The sequence below is a fragment of the Protomyctophum parallelum genome (assembly GCF_964188405.1).
Source record: "Protomyctophum parallelum genome assembly, chromosome: 17".
Classification (NCBI taxonomy): Eukaryota; Metazoa; Chordata; class Actinopteri; order Myctophiformes; family Myctophidae; genus Protomyctophum; species Protomyctophum parallelum.
Genome location: NC_139719.1, coordinates 37,158,923 through 37,181,467, shown reverse-complemented (window position 1 = coordinate 37,181,467; position 22,545 = coordinate 37,158,923). Strand labels below are relative to the sequence as shown.

General features: G+C 44.1%; 1 protein-coding gene across 1 annotated transcript in view; it reads right to left on the bottom strand.

The window, feature by feature from the left end:
• snx29 (sorting nexin 29) overlaps nucleotides 1-22,545 on the bottom strand; it is a 161,455-nt gene that overhangs the window by 34,655 nt on the left and 104,255 nt on the right. Inside the window, exon 19 of the mRNA XM_083787959.1 lies at nucleotides 1,674-1,814. Within this exon, the coding sequence (XP_083644085.1) occupies nucleotides 1,674-1,814 (141 nt within the window). The remainder of the gene's footprint in view (nucleotides 1-1,673; nucleotides 1,815-22,545) is intronic.

Here is a 22,545-nt window from a genome sequence, read left to right as displayed (position 1 = left end):
TATCGTTCCAACTTTGTCGCAACCACCATTACATTTTCAATGGACTCAAACTATTTTTTTTCCTCTATAGTTTTTATCCCACGATTTTGGGCTCTACACACCCTCAACCTGGGGAGAGCAACGGACTTGAACTCATGCTTCCTTCATGCACGAGTGTCAAAGTTGCTCCTTTACACCTGACAGGGGGGAGTTTCCCTGGTTGGACGTAGCGCGTGGAAGGAACACGTTATTCCAACCAGTTCCTTTCCCCTCCATCAGGCACCCCAGCTGGCCAGGGGGAGGCAGTTTAGAGACCAGGATTACTACATGTTTTTGTGAGGGTACCTACCCAGGGGACACGGGGAGAACATGCAAACTCCACACAGAAAGGCCCTTTTGCCAACCGGGTATGGGCACTGATGAGGAGAGGACACGCCGCCAGCACCCACAGCGTCCCAAGCGGGAATCGAAGCCAGGACCTTCTATCTGTGAGGCGACAGCACTACCGACTGTGCCACCGTGCCCCTATGACTCGAACAACACTCAACACTCAAAACTAGTCATACTGTAGGTGGTGGTAGCAAAACAATGTTTGTGTTTACAAAACACTCAAAGCTGGACATAAGAGGGGCTAGCGCCCCTCACAAATAGCTGGCAGTGAGGGCTATTTTGGTTAAATATTCTTGGAAGTAAATGAATTAAGCCTCAAAACCACAGGTTTCACCTGGAAGCCCAGAGCACCACAAAGCCAAGGCTGTGTCGGTTGTGCTGGCCGAATTCCTGGAGACTGTGCGAACCGATGATTCACGCAGACCCAAGTGTCTAATTGGCTTTTAGAGGGCTTTTCAGGACACCAAAATGCCTTGTGTCTGGGAGCCGTGAAGGACACTGGCAGCACCTAGCATTCACACAGCTGCACACAAATCTCCACTGACACACGTGTGTGTGTGCAGCACCCGCCCTGATACACTCAACTTCTGATGCACAGACTCTCGCTTTCTCCCTCTTTCTCACACACACACACACACACACACACACACACACACACACACACACACACACACACACACACACACACACACACACACACAAGCCACTCTCTGCTGGTTGCACACGTACAGTATGTCCACGCATGCACAAGCACGCACACACACAACTACACCGCACGTCAATTTTCAGCCGTGACAGTGTGGTGTCTTTGAAGGATGGGAAAGGTACCTGCGGGTCTGCATGTAAAGATGTGCACACACAGACACACACGCACACACGCGGCTGCACAAGCACACACATGCTTGCACGCACGCCGGTGAATCGGGGTCAGCTACAAATTATCTCTCCATAAGAGGTTTGCAGAGAAGAGCAGGATGAAACGGAGAGAGATGATGCCAGGGGGTTGAGTACAAGAAGAGGCGAAGAGAGTTTGACACAGAGAGATGGACAGGTAGAGGGAAACAGTTAGAGGGCGAGATATCCCCCTCGTTAAGGAGGCCAGGGCACCAGAGAGGCGGGAGTGTGTGTGTGTGTGTGTGCGTGCGTGCGTGTAGGCTACAGTAACATGGAAATATGGTTAGAGATACACTTATATATGACACAGAGTGCCATAAAGACAGACAGACAGACAGACAGACAGACAGACAGACAGACAGACAGACAGACAGACAGACAGACAGACAGACAGACAGACAGACAGACACCTTGTTCCCAATGGCCTTCTTGGGTGGGAAGTTGAACATGTCCACCTGAGGGAACTGCGAGCGCAGGTGGTTGTGCAGTGCACGGAACTCTGTGTAGCGCCTGTACACGTTCCACTCGTTGTCCAGGATACGGATGTACACCTGGGGAGAAGTAGAACACATGCAACGTCTTCATCAGGTGAACTAAAACAACATAGGCTAAGAAAGAAGATGCAAAAAGAGGGCGTGTGATCACACAAGACAGAGCAGGAAGATAAAAAAAAAGAAAAAAAAAAGAGATCGAACTGTGGATCATTTTATTTTTAAATGTCCTTTTTTAGACTATAAATGGCAGATATGCCTGAACTGAAAGTTCAGCCAAACGAAGACAAGACAAGACAAGACAAGACAAGACAAGACAAGACAAGACAAGACAAGACAAGAGAAGAGAAGAGAAGAGAAGAGACATGATGACACGTGATTTGGGCCTTGAACTGTACTCTCACACTGGTATGCTCAATGCTGTCATTACAGTGCATTTGATGTACTGTAACAAGTACGTGTTGGCATGGTTACAACAGTAGACGGCTAGCTTCGCTTGGTATCCTATGCTACTGTACAGTGTATATGCACGGGATAATGTATGACGTGGTGGTAGTTGTTGAAAAACTATGACCGTTTAAATGCAGAGACAAAGTCGAGGTGTTTAATCATCCTGAAGTAATACATTCATAAATTGACTCAAAAGGAACAACAAAACGAGGTATTTCATTTCTTACGGTAATGATTTTAAAGTATTCCACATATAGCATTGCGCTGGCGGTCTGCCCAGCTGCAGCCCAGTAGCCTCGGAAAACAAGGAAGTGAGTTGGTGAAATAGAATCAATTTTCGGTTACTGAAAATGTTTCTTGAGAGCAGTGATTAGTTGTAAATGACACTGTGCGTTTGTTTACATGGCTGTCATGTTGGATACAGCAACAAATCCAAGCAGCGCAGCAGGTGCTCTGAGGCTTTGATTTGACAGCGGTCTGTTATAGAGCGGAGCGGTCATTATCAAGAAATAAGACACCGCTTAATTTAGTGATTGACCAATCAGAACCAAGCATTCAACCAAGCTGCGTAATAAGCTTGCATATTGACACTGTCCCATCCATACTTCGCTGTGGCAGACTATTGTACAATGGTCCTGTGCACACATATCAGAAAACACGTGCAAACATATTGTACAGATTATATGAATATGTGCCATGAATTTAGATGGACATTTGAGGGATGCGAGTTTTGTGTGTGTGTGTGTGTGTGTGTGTGTGTGTGTGTGTGTACAGTATGTGTTCAAAGACCAGTCCCACTGAGGATAGCTCAGGAATCCAAACATTGACAGCAGCAAGTGATAAGATAGGGGCAGAATGAGCTAATGGACAGAAGGCTTATCATCTCCTCTCCAGCATGCGTGTCTCTCTCTCACGCACGCACGCATGCACGCACGCATGCATGCACGCACGCACGCATGCACGCACGTACGCAGTATAGCACTGAAACGTGTCCAACTTTCTACCAGGCTCTATGCAAAGATTATTTGCGGAAAATGTGAGTCGAGGTGGTTTGTGTGTAAATGATAAAAGGTGAGAGAGAAATTGACAGAGAAAGAGAGGGGGGGGGGGGGGGGAGAGACACATACACCCACACAACCACCTACACATACAGAGACAACAAAGGCTAAACCATCCTATGAATAAATGCACAAGCACATTTCAACACTGACTTGCCAAAAATCTTTCCCTTGACGTCGAAGTCGGCCCCCTGTCATGTATATGCCCCTTCATCAACATCAAATGGTTCCTCGTACTGTAGTATTAGCAGTGCTCTCATAATCCACTTTACACACATTAGCATAGTTATTTATGGCAACAAATCAGCCTCTCTCAAAAATCGGGCAACCATCCAAAAGGCAACACCTAAGTATGACAGTATTGTTTTGAGTTATGAGATGTTTTGAGTTTGATAATAAGTTAAATATCATACACAAGTGCAGGTTTCTTAACGCACACTTCAGAAACAAAAAAAGAACTGCAGCCCTTCATGTCATGTGATCACGCATGAGTGTATGCGGGTTTCATTCCAACAAGCCACTACAGCAGCTGATCGCATTACTTCATTGATTACACTTAGAAGGCGTGGACTAATTAGTGAAATTATATCTGCTGGAATGGCTGACTTAATGGCTTCTGGCTGATGCCGAAAGCATGTGACCCACTTTTGGGTTTCTGGCGCGACATCCCAAAGCCTACACGGGTTGTGCAGTCGACGCGCTGTGATTGGCTAGTCACTGTGATTGACAGCCTAAACCTAACCCTAACCTCAACCTCAGTAAAACTATACCTAAACCTGACCCTAACCCTAACCTCAGTAAACTTAACTTGCCCGGGGGGCGTGGTTATAAACACAACCCGTAGGAATTAGTATGTAGCGTTTCTGGCCCACTAGTTGAGACACAGGTGTGCGTGACAGGCATGCAAAATATAAGGAACACAGTGTTTCTTTCTTTTGTTTCCTTTGGAGCCGAGAAATGTATTACATTATGCATTACTTTACTCATTGTGTTGTTTGGTTGGGGAACACAGTCTCGGGATGCCTTTGTTGAACAATGTGACTTAGGCTTCAAACGTGGAGGGCTGGTTTTGGAGGCATTAAACAACCAGGCCTAGGAATATAATTAACCGTAACATGTTTCCTGTGCCTCCCCAATACACTGTCTTAACAACATTATGTTATACTTTAGCTATAGAAAAATAGCAGATCTACAAGCTCATAGCGCGCCACCGAGTGGCGCGCTATGAGCTTGTAGGTCTGCTATTTTTGAAAAATCGTGAAAATATTCATTTCAGAAAACTGGAGGATTTCAGACTTGTGCCAGTACACTGGTGTCAAATTCAAGCATGGCTGTATTGGCAGAGTTTGACAGCATTTCCGATGAGCAATTGGAGGTGAAAGAGTGCATTATAGTAGTAGTAGTAGTAGTAGTAGTGGTGACTTGCGTCACAGCACCCCTAGAGCGCCACGGCATTATAACTTTGCTTTCCTTGCTCTGACATCTTCAAAGACTTTCTTCACCGTTTCTTTTTTTGGAAGTGTTTGGATGCTTAATTTAGTCATACTGTGTGGAGTCTCTTGGGACATACAGTATCAGTGTTGATATTTTAGATGTTGTTACTGTGTAAGAGCGCTACGCCACAAGACAGGAAAGGGAAGAAGACACTCTGAGTTCAGGCAGAGTTCATCTACAAATACAGTTGTACAGCTCCTTCTCAAAAATAATGAATATTGAGCAAACGTTCATTTTCTTCCTTTCTTCCTTATAATTCAAAAAGTTAAAATTTCATATTTTCTCAATTAATTGTGCATACAGTGAAGTACTTAAAGCCCTTTTTTGTTTTAATCTTGGTGATTATGGCATATACAGCTCATGAAAATCTAAATATCCTATCTCAAAATATTACAATATTGTACGAGACACAGAAATGTCCAGAAGTGTCGACCATCTGAAAAGTACATTGGTCTGGGTTACTTTTGAACAAATTATTTCATGAATGGGGCGTGGCATGGAGGTGATCAGCCTGTCGAACAGTTGAGGTGTTATGGAAGCCCAGGTTTGCTTTGATAACAGCCGTAAGTTAATTTGTATTGTTGAGTCTTGTGTCTCAAACCTTCCTCTTGACAATACAACATAGATTCTAAGTGTGGTTCAGGTCAGGCCAGTTGGCAGGTCAGTTAACAAATTAACTGCTCCTGACGGAAGGTTCCGCCAGCCAGACAGACAGACAGACAGACAGACAGACAGACAGGGAAGGGAGACCCCGGGTTTAATGGTGTTCTGTCTCCATGTGAATCCTTCCTTAAGCTTAATTTATCCTTTGTCGTATGATCGTCTTGCTTGCCCAAAGCTGAGGCTTTAAATTAGGCTTTGGAACTTTCTCTAGGCCTCTTGTTCTCCGTTCTGACAGCCAGACTATTACAACAGCTTGCCTCCTACAGTCCAGCCACGGTAAAAGCCATGTAAAAAGCCCCCCCCCCCCCCCTTCTGAGTTTGCCTCACAGTAGGGAAACAAATGCAACTGCTGGACACAGACACAAAATGGTGGACGGCCAGTGGACCTGAGCGATAATGTATGCCATCTCCCTGGAGGGGTGGTAGTTGAGATGATGTACTGTAATAACATACTGATTGTTATGCTTTACTGCTTCTAACATTAGACACAGTGCGTCATGTCAAAGGACTGCAGGCCCAACTAACGACACTCCATGTGTTATGAGCCATATGGACTTCCACTTTATGCAAAACAAGTTCATTACGTTTATTAAATCCACGGTCTGCTGTGTGTGTGTGTGTGTGTGTGTATGTGTGTGTGTGTGCTAATAAACTCTATATGGTAGGCTCTAACTTCAGTACACCATAATGATCACTGTTTTTTATCATCACCAATTCATGTCATTTTGAATGCTATACAAAGCACACCAGCAATAAAGCCCAGTGAAATTGAAAGTCAGCGGGGGAGCTTAATGTATGTTTTATGAAGAAGATAAAGAAGAAAGACTGGGATAGAGATGAGAGGTTTTTGGTTTCCCATAAAAAAAACTCGATGGAAGCATCAGTGGTGTGTGTGTCTCTCTGTGTGTGTGTGTGTGTGTGTGTGTGTGTGTGTGTGTGTGTGTGTGTGTGTGTGTGTGTGTATGTATCTGTGTGTGTGTGTGTGTGTGTGTGTGTGTGTCTGTGTGTGTGTGTGTGTGTGTGTGTGTGTGTGTGTGTGTGTGTGTGTGTGTGTGTGTGTGTGTGTGTGTGTGTGTGTGTGTGTGTGTGTGTGTGTGTGTGTGTGTGTGTGTGTGTGTGCGTGCGTGCGTGCGTGCGTGCGAGAGAGAGAGAGAGCGAGAGACAGGCACATTACGTGCAAGTGAAAGGCATAACATTTATATCTGATATACTATGGCAGCATATAATTACGTTACGGAATCAGTTAATCATGGGACCGCCTTCTAGTCACATTTTAGCCTGTGAAGCAGGGCATAACAGGTGCCATTGAATAGTGGAATGAGAAGAAAAGCTACATTGACTGAAATGGAAATACTGATTAATTAAAACACCAAAACATTTTGGAGGGATGATTTACATGCAATAATGTAACTTTTTACTATTGCTTGGATGGAATAGAACTGAACGTATAGAGGGTATGCACATGCATAAATTGAGTGGCAAAGTCGGTCTAACATTGTTTAATGCAAGTTAAAACCAAAATGTTGAATTGTGGCTTTGAGCTCACATGCCCTTTTGATGTAAATCAAAAAGGGGGGGTAACTACCTGTCAGTGGGGAGTGTTGGCTGGGAGGAGGAGTAGGACTAAGGCCTTATACGTCCTCTCTGGGGGGGGGGGGTGTATGGGGATGGGGGATGTATGGGCTGGCAAAGCCAGAAAGTCGTTTTCTGCCACTCAGTAGGTGTTCCCGCATAACTTCCGGGTATGATGATGATGTCACATGCATATCCTCTATAGGAGGTTCAAGGTCATCTTGCATTTCTTCCAATATGTAAGTCATGTAGTGGCCACAGCTTAGTGGGTGGAGAGGCCATCTGGTAAAAACAAGTGTCACCGTTACGAATCTGGGTCTCAAAGTGTCCATGAACAAGGCATTTAACCCCTAAAGCCCTAACCACACCAGAGGGTCGCAATGCAACTACTTGCAACCATTATTCCCAATGGCATGTTGCAAGGAGTTGCATTGGTGTTTGTTTTGATTTAGGAGTTGTTGCAATGAGTTGCAGCTGGTGTGGTTTGGACCTAACAGCTCCCTACTGAGAGCTCATCAAAAAGCCATCTACTGGCTGAATGCAGAAAATCCCTCTGGGATGATACTGTACAATATTCCCCGTTCCTAATTATTGTGTGACTGTTTAATTTATGCCTTCTGACAAAGATTCTTTTGGCATTTCTCATTGCTCATCAAAGTAGCTGCGTTTTAGTGGCAGAGAAATGCCTCGCAAATCTGGCCCTTGAAAATTGTATTAACTAGAAAACCCAGTGTACTGCATGATCAAGCACACATCTCCACTCACTCATTTTGCAGAATAAGATGCTTTGCCTATTAAAACGACTGGCTGGCGCCCCGCGGTAAATAAGTTAACACTGCTGAGAGGAGGAGAGCAGGAGGCAGAAGAAAGAGTGTGTGAAGGAGTGATGGAGATAGATGGAAGAGTAGTGTATTTGTGGTACTTTGAGAAAAGAGTTGAAGACAACTAGAAAGAGTTGTTTGCTCAATCAATTCCCCCAAGTGCCGTTTTATTTAAGTGCCATGATTGGTTCATTATTTCTGCATAATTGTGTGTAGTGATGTATTGTGAGACGCTTTGGGAAAAAAAAATAATGATTTCCCCTGCTCGACACGCATGCCAATAAAGCCTTCTGCCATGGACTGGGATTTCAGAGATGAAAGATGAAAAGACTTGAGGTGGCGCAGGAAAAGGAGACGAGTGGAGAGAGTTAATGCGCTCATGGCTTTGAACGACTGTGTCTGTCGATTGCCTGATATCTCTGTACTGTACATATTCTCGCTTATAATGTGCAAAATACATAGATAGTATAATATAAAAGTGTTTGCTTTGGTGGTGAAGGACAACACAGAAACAGAATCAGAATCAACATTATTATCACACTCCGTGTAAAACATTGGGTGAAATTGATTTTGTGCACGCTCCATTGATTTTGTTATTTCCCTATAAGAAAAAGAAGAAGGGGGGCAAGGGGAAGATAACGGTAAGTTATCGGTAAGCTGCGGTAAGTACCTGAGGGAAGACATAAAGCATAGCAACAGATAATGTATATACTGTACATGATACTGTATGCTATGGATGCTACAGCATGAAAAGTGTGTTGTACATGGGATTAAGTTGTTCATTGTCAGCAGACTCAGCACGTGTCGACCGCATAGTCCACATAAGGTAACTGACACTGGTACCTGCTGCAGGTAGGTCCATGGGAAGAGCAAAAAAGTCCAATTCACTGTCCCTGCCTGGTAATCAACAGGCAGGTTCAGGAAAAGTCCAAGACCAGCCTGACGAGGAAGCTGTTCATGAACCTGATGGTGTTGCCCTTGATACTGCATGCGGTAGGCCTACTGTCTGTCCCTCCATAAAAAAAATAAAAAAAATAAAGGCGAAAGCCACAAAAAAACATACAAATATATATATATATACAACCCCTTGCCGACACTTTGTGCCACGCTAATTTACAATTTAGGCATTTAGCAGACGCTCTTAATCCAGAGCGACTTACATTAAGCAAGAACAAAAAACGCTAAGGAGCTGCTGCACTAACAAAAGCACAACCCTACATTCTGTGCCATAGATCATCCAAATGGGCCCCTGAGTATTTTATTTTGTGCTATTGCTCTAAGCAGCAGTAATTCAAACACACTCCCTCTGCCATCTCTTCCTTCCTCCCTCTCGCTCTTCACCTTTTCTGTCAAACCAAAACTCAGTTTCCAGACCTCTCTGCCCTCTATCATGCAGCGCTAACTACTCTTGGATCGAAAAATAAAGCCTGAGATATTTACTTTGACAGATAAAGTAAAGACTTTCACCTTTAGCGTGTCCTAAATGCCAGAGTCCGACACGCTCTCTCTCTCTCTCTCTCTCTGCTGAAGGGGAGTTGGAGGTGGTTTGTAAGTGAGCACTAACAGCACCAGGAGTACACCTCCCCCTTGCATGGTCCATACTTATTTGTTGTACTGTTGACTCCTGTGGCAAGAAGATCAGTTTACACTTGTGTTAGCTTGATACTGTTTAACTCTAGCATTTATTGATAAATTATGATATAATTCACGCCAGCATTTTCCCCTTTTCAGCTCTTATATTGAAGAGCCAAAAATCTAGACCAGATGTTATGATCTTATGTTGGGGTGTGTGATGCAATATCAATCCATGTTTACCGCAGGTGCTGCTTTAACATGATGCAGAAGGATCACATCGTCGGCTCTGGGCCGTGGAATAAACCTAGTTTTCACCAAAAATGCCATCTGGGACAAGGAATTAGGAGATACAGGCGAGAAGAAGAAACAGATAGAATGGGTGATTAATTATGGCCACGATAATAATAATAATAATAATGGATCTTAATGGCGCAATCCTGTGTTATTGACAGCACCAGCTAGCAACCCGATGCTAACGTGAGTAGCATTATGACTTGATCAATCGAAAGCACTATAAAAGCCCAATTGCCGTAGAGCTACGCCAATGGCGATAAGTGTAACATTGATGAATTGCCTTTAATTGACGTTGATTAATGGCGAAGTGGGTTAATGGATAAATAGCCCATTATGGGCGGGAAGCCCTTTTGGTGTTGTTTTTTTTTAATCTTAAATTTTTATCCCACGATTTTGTAACCCAGTTTTCTTTTCACCCAGTGCCAATTATCTAATGTAATCCTGGGCGCTACACTTCCTCTGCCAACCTGGGGGGGCAGCGGACTGACCTCATGCCTCCTTCTATGCATGAGGAGTCCAAGCTGCTTCTTTTCACCTGACAGAGGGGAATTTCCCCGGCCCGGACGTAGCGCGTGGAAGGGACACGTTATTCCGACCAGTTCCTTTCCCCTCCATCAGGCGCCCCGGCTGGCCAGGGGCGGTGTTTTAAGCATTATGTTATACTTTAGCTATTGAAAAATAGCAGATCTACAAGCTCATAGCGCAGGACAGGGTGCCGCTACGAGCTTGTAGGTCTGCAAATCTTTGAATATATATTCTTTCAGAGCCAACGTTTTTTAAAGATTTTTTTTTTTGCGGCTTACGCCTTTTATTGATTTTTGAAGGGACAGACAGTAGGCTGACAGGAAACGGGAGAGAGATGGGGGGATGACATGCAGTAAAGGCCGTGTCGGGTCCGGGAGTCGAACCCGCGGCACACTGCGACTGGATTACCAGTCCGGTGCCCAGACCGTTACGCTACGGCCTGGGCCAAGAGCCAACGTTTTTTAACTCAAATCTTTGCTTCTGGGAGGGGTCCCTGGAACAACATATTTGCAAACATTAAATGCCATTGATAATGAATGGCCAGTTTTGAGTGTTTGTCCCAAACATAAAATGCCATTGTGTACACAAGCATTGAATGGCTGGAATGAGATGATGTATCATGATAAGAGCGCCCCTGACTTCACACGGGGTGTGATTTCTATTTGCTTATACATCACTGTTAAGTGGTAAATGGATTGTTGCAAAAATAATGACTATATATGAATGAATAATTCCTGGAGGTATCCAATATGTCAGTTGGTCGGATTACGTGCAATGACAATCAACCTTCCGCCTGGCTTCCCTCCAAGGTGTTCGTATCTAGAATGGATGCTTGATGAAGCCAGATGCACCACAGACCGGTGGATAGTATAATTAATTACATTTTAATTCAAATAAGTTAGTTCAACTCCTTGAATACTGAGAACGAGAGAACGAGATAAACGTACCTTTGCACAGGTAGCCTTGCCCGAGAACGAGATTTGATTTATTGTGGTTTATCCAGAAAACAAATAAAAAATAATTAGCATGTTTTAGCATTTTTATCTAATGAACGCTATAGCGTCCACGTAAAAACGGCCAAAATCCCCACGTGCACGCCGTCTTTATTTTCATTATTGCTCAAAACGAGCCATGATCGGCACGTAATAAATAATTAATCCAGCATCGCTCTGATGAAAAAGTGGCTTTAAAAAGTGGATTATCAAAATCAGTAGGGTTTGATAAGGTTTGGATCGACCGACCAACTGACGGTTGTCGCCGTCTTTAGATCCCCAATACTAACGGGACAAAATTAAACCTTTAAACCATGTATTTGAGAAATCCTCGTTGCGTTGCGATACAGGTCATGCTTGCCTTTCATTTTATAACACGTGAAAACCGACATTGCGTAGCTTGTAACATTTGCGTAATTATGATTTAATATGTTTATGCCCTTGCGGCTTGCGCTCTATGGCGAGAGCAATGGCATTATCTGTGCCATTGCTCTCGCTCTCCAGTTTCCTTTACTCTCTCTACCTTCCTAGCTCTTTCTCGCATGAATGAATCACTGGCTGGTTTAGATAATAGCTCTGAGCACAATGATGAGAGATGATTGAGAGAGAGAGAGGTTTGGAAGAGGGAAAGAGAGAGACAGAGAGAGACAGAGAGAGAGAGAGAGAGAGAGAGAGAGAGAGAGAAAGACAGAGATAGAAGAGCTGGCTAACTACTTCTCCTTGTTCTCCTCATCCCAATTTCCTCCTGCAGACGTGTCCATCTTTGAAGTTTCTATCGATGATTATGGGTTGGTCCCGGTGGGACTTGGGAGAATGATCTCACAGATGAGTGATCTCTTGCCGTTTGCCTTCAAAAAGATTACACCACGGCTCAGTTGTCGTGCGAGGGAAGGTGAGACTATGGCTCAGAATCACAATCAACATCAGAGAAGAAAAAAAAGTCGAGTTGATATGAGGTTCGTTCAGAGAGTTTTGTTTGGTATGCGGTGTACATAGACACCCGCGGCACTATATAATTGGCACAGCATGACTGTCCGAAGTAAGTGGAGACATACAGGAGTCGTGACATTGGATGTTACAACAAGACATCACTATATTTAATACACTAGAGCTAGAGCTGATTAGCATTTATCCCCCGCCAAAATGCAGTAAAGCAATATTTCTAACAGAAATATCAGAACTTTTATCTATCTGCTCCACTAACTATGACAGAACTCTTATCTCAGGTGATCTTAATCTTCACCTGGATGATGCTACAGATGCTGTGGCTATGGGTTTCTTAGAGTTATTGCACTCCTTTGAGTTTATCCAACATGTTGTTGGGCCTACACATAAACATGGGCACACTCTGGACCTGGTGATTTCTAGAGGGCTGAACATCACTGTGGAAAGGACTATTGAAAGGCCTGAGCTAACAGACCACTATTTGCTGTGTTTTAATATGACTGTCTCTGATCTAGAAAAAAACATCACTGAATATACCATAAAAAAGCTCTTCTGCAGCCGACGAGTTCTCTCGTCATCTGGGGCCCCCCCTGCCCGATACTCCCCCAGTGAATGATATGGTTCAAAATTGTAATCTTAAACTAGAGTCAGCTCTTGATATAGTGGCTCCTTTGAAAACAAAAACACCAGAGTAACACCCTGGATAAATGAGCATACACGCTCACTGAAGCAAGAATGTCGTAGAGCTGAGCGAGCTTGGAGAAAAAACAAACTCACCATCCACCTAGAGATTCTTAAAAAGTCAACAGTCGCCTATAACAAAGCCTTGCGTCTAGCAAGGCAGGCATATTTCTCTGGCATTATTAATGAGAACAAGAAAAATCCCAGAGTCCTATTCTCTACCATTGAACGACTTTTAACCCCCCCCCCCCCCCCCCCCAGTCCTACAAGCAGTCATTCCCGGCCTCTAAAGCTAAGTGTAATGAGTTTGCATGCTTTTTTGACAACAACATTTTTAACATTAGAGCTGATATTATGAATGGTGCTGCTGCTAGCGCAAACCTTCAAACAGCAGCTAATGGTCCCAGGGTAGATCTCTCCAGGGGGAGCCCATTATCGTTCTGCGCAATTGATGAAGACGAACTCAGCAAAACCATATCACAGATGACATCATCCTCCTGTTCATTGGATACAATTCCCACCACCTTTCTCAAAGAGGTCTTAGACAGTGTGATTGGAGATATCCTAAAAATTGTAAACAGCTCTCTACAATCAGGCGTCTTCCCAGACTCACTGAAGACTGCTGTAGTTAGGCCCCTACTCAAGAAACACAATCTTGATCCCGCTGTATTGGGTAACTATCGACCCATTTCAAATCTACCCTTTCTGGGCAAGGTTTTAGAAAAATGCATCTTCCATCAATTGGATGTGTTTCTACAGAACAATAATGTCCACAACAAATTCCAATCTGGCTTTAGGAAAGGTCACAGCACAGAAACAGCACTTGTAAAAGTAATGAATGATCTTAGGGTGTCTGCTGACAAGAAACATGTATCCGCTCTCTTACTTCTAGATCTAACGGCTGCATTTGACACGATTGATCATTCAATTTTAATACAGCGTCTGGAGCACTGGATAGGCCTGTCTGGTACGGCCCTGTCCTGGTTTTCCTCCTACCTATCAAACAGAAGTTACTTTGTCAATCTAGCCGAGTTTGACTCAGACAAACACGACATCAGTTCTGGTATTCCACAGGGCTCGATTCTTGGCCCTCTGCTTTTCTCCTTGTACATACTGCCATTGGGCGAACTCAATACCAAACACGGAGTCAATTTTCATTTCTATGCTGATGATACCCAACTATATCTCTCTGTGGCTCCAGATGATCCCTGTGCTTTAGACCTGCTGTTGACCTGTCTGTCTAGCATCAAATGTTGGATGAGTGAGAACTTTCTCAAGCTAAATGAGGATAAGACAGAAGTTCTCATAATCGGTTCTAGTGAGCAGAAAGAATCAATAATAAGCAGACTTGGCAACCTGACTGTAGAAAGTAGCAGTACAGTAAAGAACCTGGGGGTTATTATTGATTCTGAATTGAATTTTAATTCACACATTAATCATGTTACCAAGATTGCCTTTTTTCACCTTAGAAATATTGCACGAATCAAAGCCTATTTTGTCCTTGGACGATGCAAAAACGCTAATCCACGCCTTTGTTTTTTCTCGGCTTGATTACTGCAATGCACTTTTTTCAGGACTGCCTAAGAAAACAACTGACAGATTACAACTTGTCCAAAATGCAGCAGCCAGAATTTTAACTAGAACTAAGATGAGAGAACATATTACTCCAGTTTTGGCATCACTGCACTGGCTTCCGGTTGTTTTTAGGATTGATTTTAAAATTATTTTACTTGTCTATAAAGCTCTCAATGGTCTCGCACCTTCCTACCTACATGACTGCCTGCATAAATATGTCCCAAACCGCCCCCTAAGGTCTTCCACTGCTGGCCTGCTCGCTTTGCCTAAAAAAATGGCAACTAAAAAATACGGGGAAGCAGCTTTTTGCTTCTACGGGCCGTCGGCATGGAACAAGCTCCCACTGTACCTTCGTCAGGCAGCCTCTGTAGACATTTTTAAAGCTCAGCTCAAGACCCACTTCTACAACATTGCTTTTAATTGATCTTTTTTTTTTTTTTTTTTGTTATTCATGTCCTCACTGTATTGCATTACTGCTTGTTTACTTACTTGCTTGCTTTTCTTTTATTCTCCATTGTTCTGTAAAGCACTTTGAGCTGCATTTCATGTCATGAAAGGTGCTATACAAATAAAGTTTTATTATTATTATTATATTAGAGTTATTATCATTTTTTCCCCTATATCCAACGGTTCCCAAACCTTTTTGGCCGTGCACCCCCTGTTACCTCCCGACCTAGCTGATATGTGGATGTATATTTCCATATGGAAATATAAATTGCATAAGCTATATAGACATATATTTCCTATTTATCCACATAATTATATGAACCTGAATATGGCATAATATATGCAGCATAGGCTACATTTTGCATACTGTATACTTGCCATAATTTGGCATATGTTAATATATTTAAAATAAAACCATAGCACCACCATTAGCCTTTTCATGTCGCGCACCCCCTAGAAGGCGCTCGCGCACCACAAGGGGTGCACGCACCACAGTTTGGGAACCCCTGTAGGATATGCAATTCTCATCTATTCTTTGATGCGGATTGGAGAAACGGAGTGCCTGCGGCCCCATAGGGCCCACACATGGTCCCTGGTGTGACTACGCTCATACCAGACCCCTGAACAGTGTTTGTGCCAAGTTTGGAGCCGATCGGAGCAACAGGGCATTTGTTTGTGCCAAATTTGCTGTGTATCAGAGCAACAGGCAGGGGCCACTTGGGTGTAACTATTGCCATGGCAGATACCTGAGCAGTGTTTGTGAAAGGTTTGGTGCGAATGGGAGCAGTCCGGATGTTATGCTTTTGACGTTGGTCGACCAATTGGGAAATTTGAATATAGCATTAGAAAAATGCATACAAGCTACATTTTAATTGGGGTTTATTTGCATTTCAATGAGGGGATTGTGTGCACATCATCATCATTTTCGACCGCGGTCGAGATCATGGATTCCACAATGCTACGCCAAGATGTGTGCACATCTTGTACCTGTATTAGGTCAGGTGTTGATAACAAGACACAGATCATAGAGAAGTTAAAGTTTTGACTATTTAGCTCTTCATCAAGAAAAATATTTTATTTTATTTGTCTCATATACCGGCCTGACTAACCACTTAAACCATATACAGGTACTTTTTTTTTTTTTAATACTGTTTTTATTAGGCATTTTTTGTATGAGTAGTTCTGTTAAATAAAATGAAAGAAATAACAGGCAATGTAACATATACAGGTACTTTAACTGGGAAACCCCAGGGGTCTATACTTGGACCCTCTCCCCTCTTTTTCCCCCTCTACACCAAATATCTTCACTGGAAACTGCTACAAACTTATCGCTGCACATTAAGAGCTTGTAGATCTGATACTTTTTCCCCAATTATATAATTGGTTACCAATTTACAACCACATACTATTCCTGATCACACACTCTGAACAAGTGTGTTAGCAAAAACGCAAACATCTTCTGTGACATTATATCCCCAAATTATAGCTGCTATTATATCCCAAAATCTGGTGCTGCTATTTAAGATGACGATGTGTCAGCTGAAAACGTCCCCTGTTCTCTCCTGAGGGAGTTTAGCATGTGACTGATGGATGAGAGTAAGACGACGTCTGTAATGATCATCATCATCATAGTAAAACATCCATCAACCCCATCATCAACATAATAGTTATAACCCTCTGCCGCCACCCCGACATTACCATAGCTACAATGGTCTGCACACCCTCACACACACACACACGCATTGACAAGAATCTACTGTAGCTCTGGAGTTAGCCATAATAAAAAGTGCGTCCCTATTCAGGGTTCAAATGTGAACATTTGGCCAAAATAGGCGAACATTCTGTAAAAATACAATCTGTTCCAAAGATCAGCCCACACCAAATTAAATATTTTTTTACTCTAACTGCTGTACTACCTCTAGAGACAGACTTTTCCCAGGGGATCAATAAAATAAATAAATAATAATAAATAAATTGTATCTATCTATCTATTCACGCACACACACACACACATACTGCATAAATACATATGGATGGGTGCCTCATTTCCATAGCCAGAGTAGCACATCTCTATGCAAGACTGACTCGGGGGGCTAAATCAGAGGGTTCAGTGCAAACCAAATCAAACTAGGCCTGGATGTAAAACACTTAGTCTCCCAGGTCAGCCCGAGTCAAAGCCCGAGCCAGTAATAAAGCCATTAACCCATCCTGACCCGAGATCAGATTCATACGAGGTTTCCGCCGGACACACACTGGTCTGATTAACCCATTCTGACCTGAGATCAGATTCTAAAAAATGTCAGTCGTTCTTAGATTTTTCAAAAAATAGCAGACCTACAAGCTCGTATCGCGCCACTCGGTGGCGCGATATGAGCTTGTAGATCTGCTATTTTTCAATAGCTAAAGCATAACATGATGCCGACACCAAAATGGGTGCCCGTTCAGAATGGGTTAAAGCTCCTAACGCATTCCCCGCAGTGCATCGCTCCCGAGGGTGGGCGGGTGGGGGGGGGGGGGGGGGGGGGCATTACCGGTGGCCAATCAGGCTGCAGCGAGCAGTGCCCGCACATTTGACTGCGTGTCAATGAGGACGTCTCAATTATTCAGCGAGCAGCTGATTTATGCGCTGGGTTCGGCGCATATTAAAGAGTTTAGAATGCACACGATGCCAAAGGTAGCTTACGTAACTGCAATTAATTGGAATGCTGGGACTTCCCCCCCCCCCCCCCCTTTCCTTTTCTTTATCTCTCGCTGTCATGCCGTGGCTTTGAAAGCGTAAACAGATCGAGGGACTTATGAATGTTACACTACGTTTCTCACCCCTCTCCCTCCGTCTACCAATATAAATGGTCTCCTCGTATGAATCATGCATCACTCGCACACTTTGTTCATTAATTTGGCTTTACACGCGTAAACAACTGTTTAGATATGCAGCACCAACGTGCATTTGAATGATTTGAATGAAACGTGTCAATGTATCTTGGAAAGGGACTGTGCTCCATTTTTGCACACAACTCTGTAATCCAGAGCTATAAGTAGTAGTATCTAATACGTGTAATCAGTTTATCGACGTTGTACACAAACACCATGTAACGAATTCTGCACGTGCAATTATGAGTAAAAAGAAAAACACAAGCCCATAAAGAAAGACAGGGAATGCAAGAGATACTGTATATACTTTGGTTGCGCCGTGGTGTTGCACATCAAAAATAACTGATCCACAAGCTCACAACATGGCACGGTGCAATGTGGTGTGAGTTTGCAGATCGGCAATTTTGTGTGCATGGCACTTGGGTGCGTCCCAAGTATAAATCCGGCTTTATGGTAGACTGACTGCATGTGTGGAAGTGATGGGCTCAGCTGCATTTCACTGATCAAAGAGAATGCTGTAGCTCATTCGGAATTGAAAGGAGAAGGAGAGAGAGCCAGTGAAGTATGGTTGCTGGGAGCTCAGGCATCCATCCTGGTAATATACACAGTACAATCCTCAAATGTTAATTTATCGGGTTCTAATTCACTCCATTTGGTTACATTTGTCCACTCCTCTGTATTACAACTGTGGACACTTCTCTCCTGAACTCTGAAAAACACGTTAAGTCAAATGGAACACTGAACTCTGATCCATATCTCGGTCAGGGAGGGAGTTGCGAGTTTGCAAAGTTTCCAGAGTTTCCAGAGTTTGCAACGGAAGGTGGTGAAACGAGACGAGAGCGCCATGTTTCTTCATGCATATCGGCTACTTTCGCCATTTCGATAACTTTGATTTGTTCTAATATTGGTGCTAAATAACAACTGAAACTCACTGCCAGGCCGTGCGGGGATGAGGGCTCCTTCAGCTCTGAGCACTTCAGATCCACATGGATATAACTCCAGGATGCACGCACGGGCGTCGGGCGCTCATTGGAGAAAATGTGCTTGTGTTGCCCCCCTCGGCGTGTTGCCCTACGCACAGTGCGTACTGTGCGTATGCCTGGCGGTGGTACCTCTCTTTGGTGGCGTGAAGCTTGTGCCTCCATTACTGTAGCTACCTGCAGGCAGACCATGCATTGCAGAGCAAGAGATAAGGAAGGTAGATGGAGCAGTATGAACAGTACAGTATGTACAAAACTCTGCTGCCCGCCTACTCAACAGCTCCAGAGACCACACCACACCAGTCCTCCATGACCTTCACTGGCAAACACACAGAATTCCAGAACACTACTCACCACCTACTACAGTGTACAAGGCCCTCATCATCCTAGCTCCTCAACAGCCCTCGGTTCAGGCTCTCTACCGACTTCCGATTCAAATCAAACAAGCCCACAACCAACCTCTTCTTTTCATACTGCCCTCAAAACCCACCTCTTCAGACTTGCATGCCTTCCCCACATAACACCATTTTCATTGTTTCATTTGCTTTGATAGTTCTTTTTATTTTTGTGTTTTGGTTCTACAGTAGCATACCGGTAATAGGTTTGATATGGGGCACTGTGCCTATGCCTCGGCCAACGCCAAAACCACAACAGAAACAACATCTGCTCTGCTATGAAAAATCTGCTCTGCTATATTTTTATTATTATATTTTTTTTATAAAAAAGAAATTGTAATTATGTATGCATGTATTTTTGTGTATGTGTGTATATAGATATGTGTATTTATTTAGTATTTCCTCCAGACAGTTTTTTCCGACTATCCTTGGGATTGTGGGTGGGGGGAGGGTGGGATATTGAGTTTTATATTTTATATGTCTGTTTAATACTTGCCCCCTGGGCTTCTGTTACAAAAAACCTGAATAAAAAGATTTTGAAAATAAAGAAAGATATGGGGCACCAAGTACATCCTGGGTCTGCCTGAGCTCTTGCTTTTTTTGCTCATTGGCAAGTACGAGATTTAGTGTATTGTGCACGTCAGAACCTTTCTCTACCTGCCTAATCAAATGGAGCATGTAAACAAGACATCCGATAATCTAATTTAGTGTTTGTGGGGAAGATGGCTCATGTAACCACAGCTGACAAGGCAAACTTTGTATTCAGAGTGAGTTAAGTTTTGCAGTGTTTTACAGGGTTACAGTGCGCATGTAAATTTGTGTAAGGGCCCAGTCAGAATTCAAATCATATTTCATGGCCATATAGTCCGATTGTTCTCGATGGCCTTCGGAAACTAAAATGGCGCATGTTAAGAGGTGCATTTTTCAGGGTCATTCCACAGCTTGGGAGCCAGATGGTAGTAGAGTCTAGGTCACTTGGAGTGTTGGCCAGAATGTCATATAGGGACAGGAGGGACAGGAAGAGATGTAGGACAATAGGTCATATCCTGCAGGTGGGGGCATGGTAAATAAAAAAGAAATGGTAAATGGTGCATTTATATAGCGCATTTATCCAAGGCGCTTTACATAGATTGTGCATTACATTCACCCATTCACGCACACATTCATACACCGATTGCAGCGGAAGCCATGCAAGGCACCAACCAGCACATCGGGAGTAATTTGGGGTTCAGTGTCTTGCCCAAGGACACTTCGACATGTAGACAGGAGGAGCCGGGATTCAAACCGCCGATCATTGGACGACCTGCTCTACCTCTTGAGCCACAGTCGCATGGACCAACCATGCAATCGGTCACCTTGTATTGTAGGTCATGACCAGTGTTTTGACACGACCTGGTGTGTGGTGCCATGGCCGTTTGTATCAGTGGTAGAGGTTTGAGAGAGCAGGCAGGCAGGCAGACCAGGCAGTAGTCGAGCCTGGAGAAGTGGAGATGACTAAAGCTTGGATAAGGAGCTAGGTATGGAAGGGTCTGATGGAAGGGTCTGATCGTCCAGATGTTGTACAGAGCAAAGCTACAGGTGCGAGTGATCACTGCATGATCCCCGCCACATCCAGTGTGTTATGGGAATAGAAAGCAATAAAAGACTAATCTCTTCAATTCAAAAGGAGCTTTACTGGCATGAGAAAACGCTAGTTTGAAGTGAAAAAGTGAAAAATGTTTAATAATTTTAACTAGTGATTTAGAAGGCATTTATAGAATTGAACTGGGATCAGAATGGGTTAAAAATCAAGCCATCCTGTACAATTGAAATCCATACGTTGATACAAGTATATTGTTGATAAATATGAAACCTTGCGTTTTTGTCACGCCACTCAGAACAAGCCCTGTCACTCCGTCATGTCACCTACGGTAGCCCCTGGTCACCCCAGGCAAGCCCCCAGGTCATCGTGACATCAGCCCCTGGTCACCCCAGGCAAGCCCCCAGGTGCCCAGGTCATCGTGACATCATCATGACATCAAGGACCATATAAGTGCTGGTTGTCTCGTTAGATCCCGCTGCAGTGGTGTCCGACCCCAACTTAACTGGGATGCAGAAATGTCTAACCCAACCCAAGGACACTAACTCTATGGGAGCCCGACACTAACTTCGACACTAACTCTATGGGAGCCCGGGTTTGAACTGGGAACCTTGCGGTTCTCATCCAGTCTTTCTACCCCTGAGCCACTGCCGCTATTGTAAAGAAGACACACATGTTCCTCCAATTCCTCATTTTCCTCTCCTAAAAGCCGTTGATGTTGGCATTGTGGGGGAAGGGAGGCATTCATTTAGCCACTCCACGTATAATTCTTTCATTACCGGAGGTGGAAAAGGAGAGGCACAGGGAGGTATGGAAGGACAGAGGGGAGAGTGCCTCGGAGGGATGGTGCGTTGCAACAACAGAACCCACAGTGATAATGGAGCAAATCTCTTTAGATCACCCTCTCCTACTCTCTCTCTCACCCTTTGTCTATCTTTTCTAAAGTCCTGCCTATCTTTCTGTATCGATCTCTGTTCCTCTGACATTCCCCCCCCCCCCTCTTACCGCCTTCCCTCTGTCTCTTACTCTCTTTACCTATCGCGCCATCCTTCATAAGAACTCGGTGGGTCTTTGGATGCCAGTAATTTCAGGTGGCGTGGGGTCAAAGTGGCTCGAAGGAAAGGCAAAGTAGAATGCCAGACAAAGTGCCTCAAATGAGCACTGAGTGGGGTGTGCCTGGCTCACAGACACCTCCAACAAGCACAGGTGGCTGTGGGGAAATCAAACCTCAGGGTCAGCAGGGACAGTCTCTCTGACAAATGGGGGGCATGGAGCGGAGTGAGAGATGATGAGAGAAGACTTGACCCCGACATCTGTCTCCAATCTCACTCCATTGTTCCCGCTGGGCCCGTAGGGTCTTCACAACATCCTCACTCGGCGTAAAACCCCTCCGAACACCTTACACTTGGGTGTGTGCGCACGCACGTGCATGTGTGTATCTCCCTTACTTGCACATGGATGTGTGTGTGTACAGTATGTCTACGTACAGTAGGAGATAGCACTAGATAGAGGGAAAGCAATTGAGTGAAAGTGTATAGAACACAGTAGAATCCTTTCAACTCTCTCAGAGTGTGCATCTCAACACATTTTGGATGTACAGTATGCATCCCCAACCGTCCCTGTATGTACACATGGAGGCACACGCATGTACGTTTATGTGTGTGTGTGTGTGTGTGTGTGTGTGTGTGTGTGTGTAGTGTAGTCCTGCACGCATGTACGTTTATGTGTGTGTGTGTGTGTGTGTGTGTGTGTGTGTGTGTGTGTGTGTGTGTGTGTGTGTGTGTGTGTAGTGTAGATCCTGCACGCATGTACGTTTATGTGCGTGCATGTCTGTTTGTGTTTGTGTGTGTGTGTACATCCACACGTAAAGTATG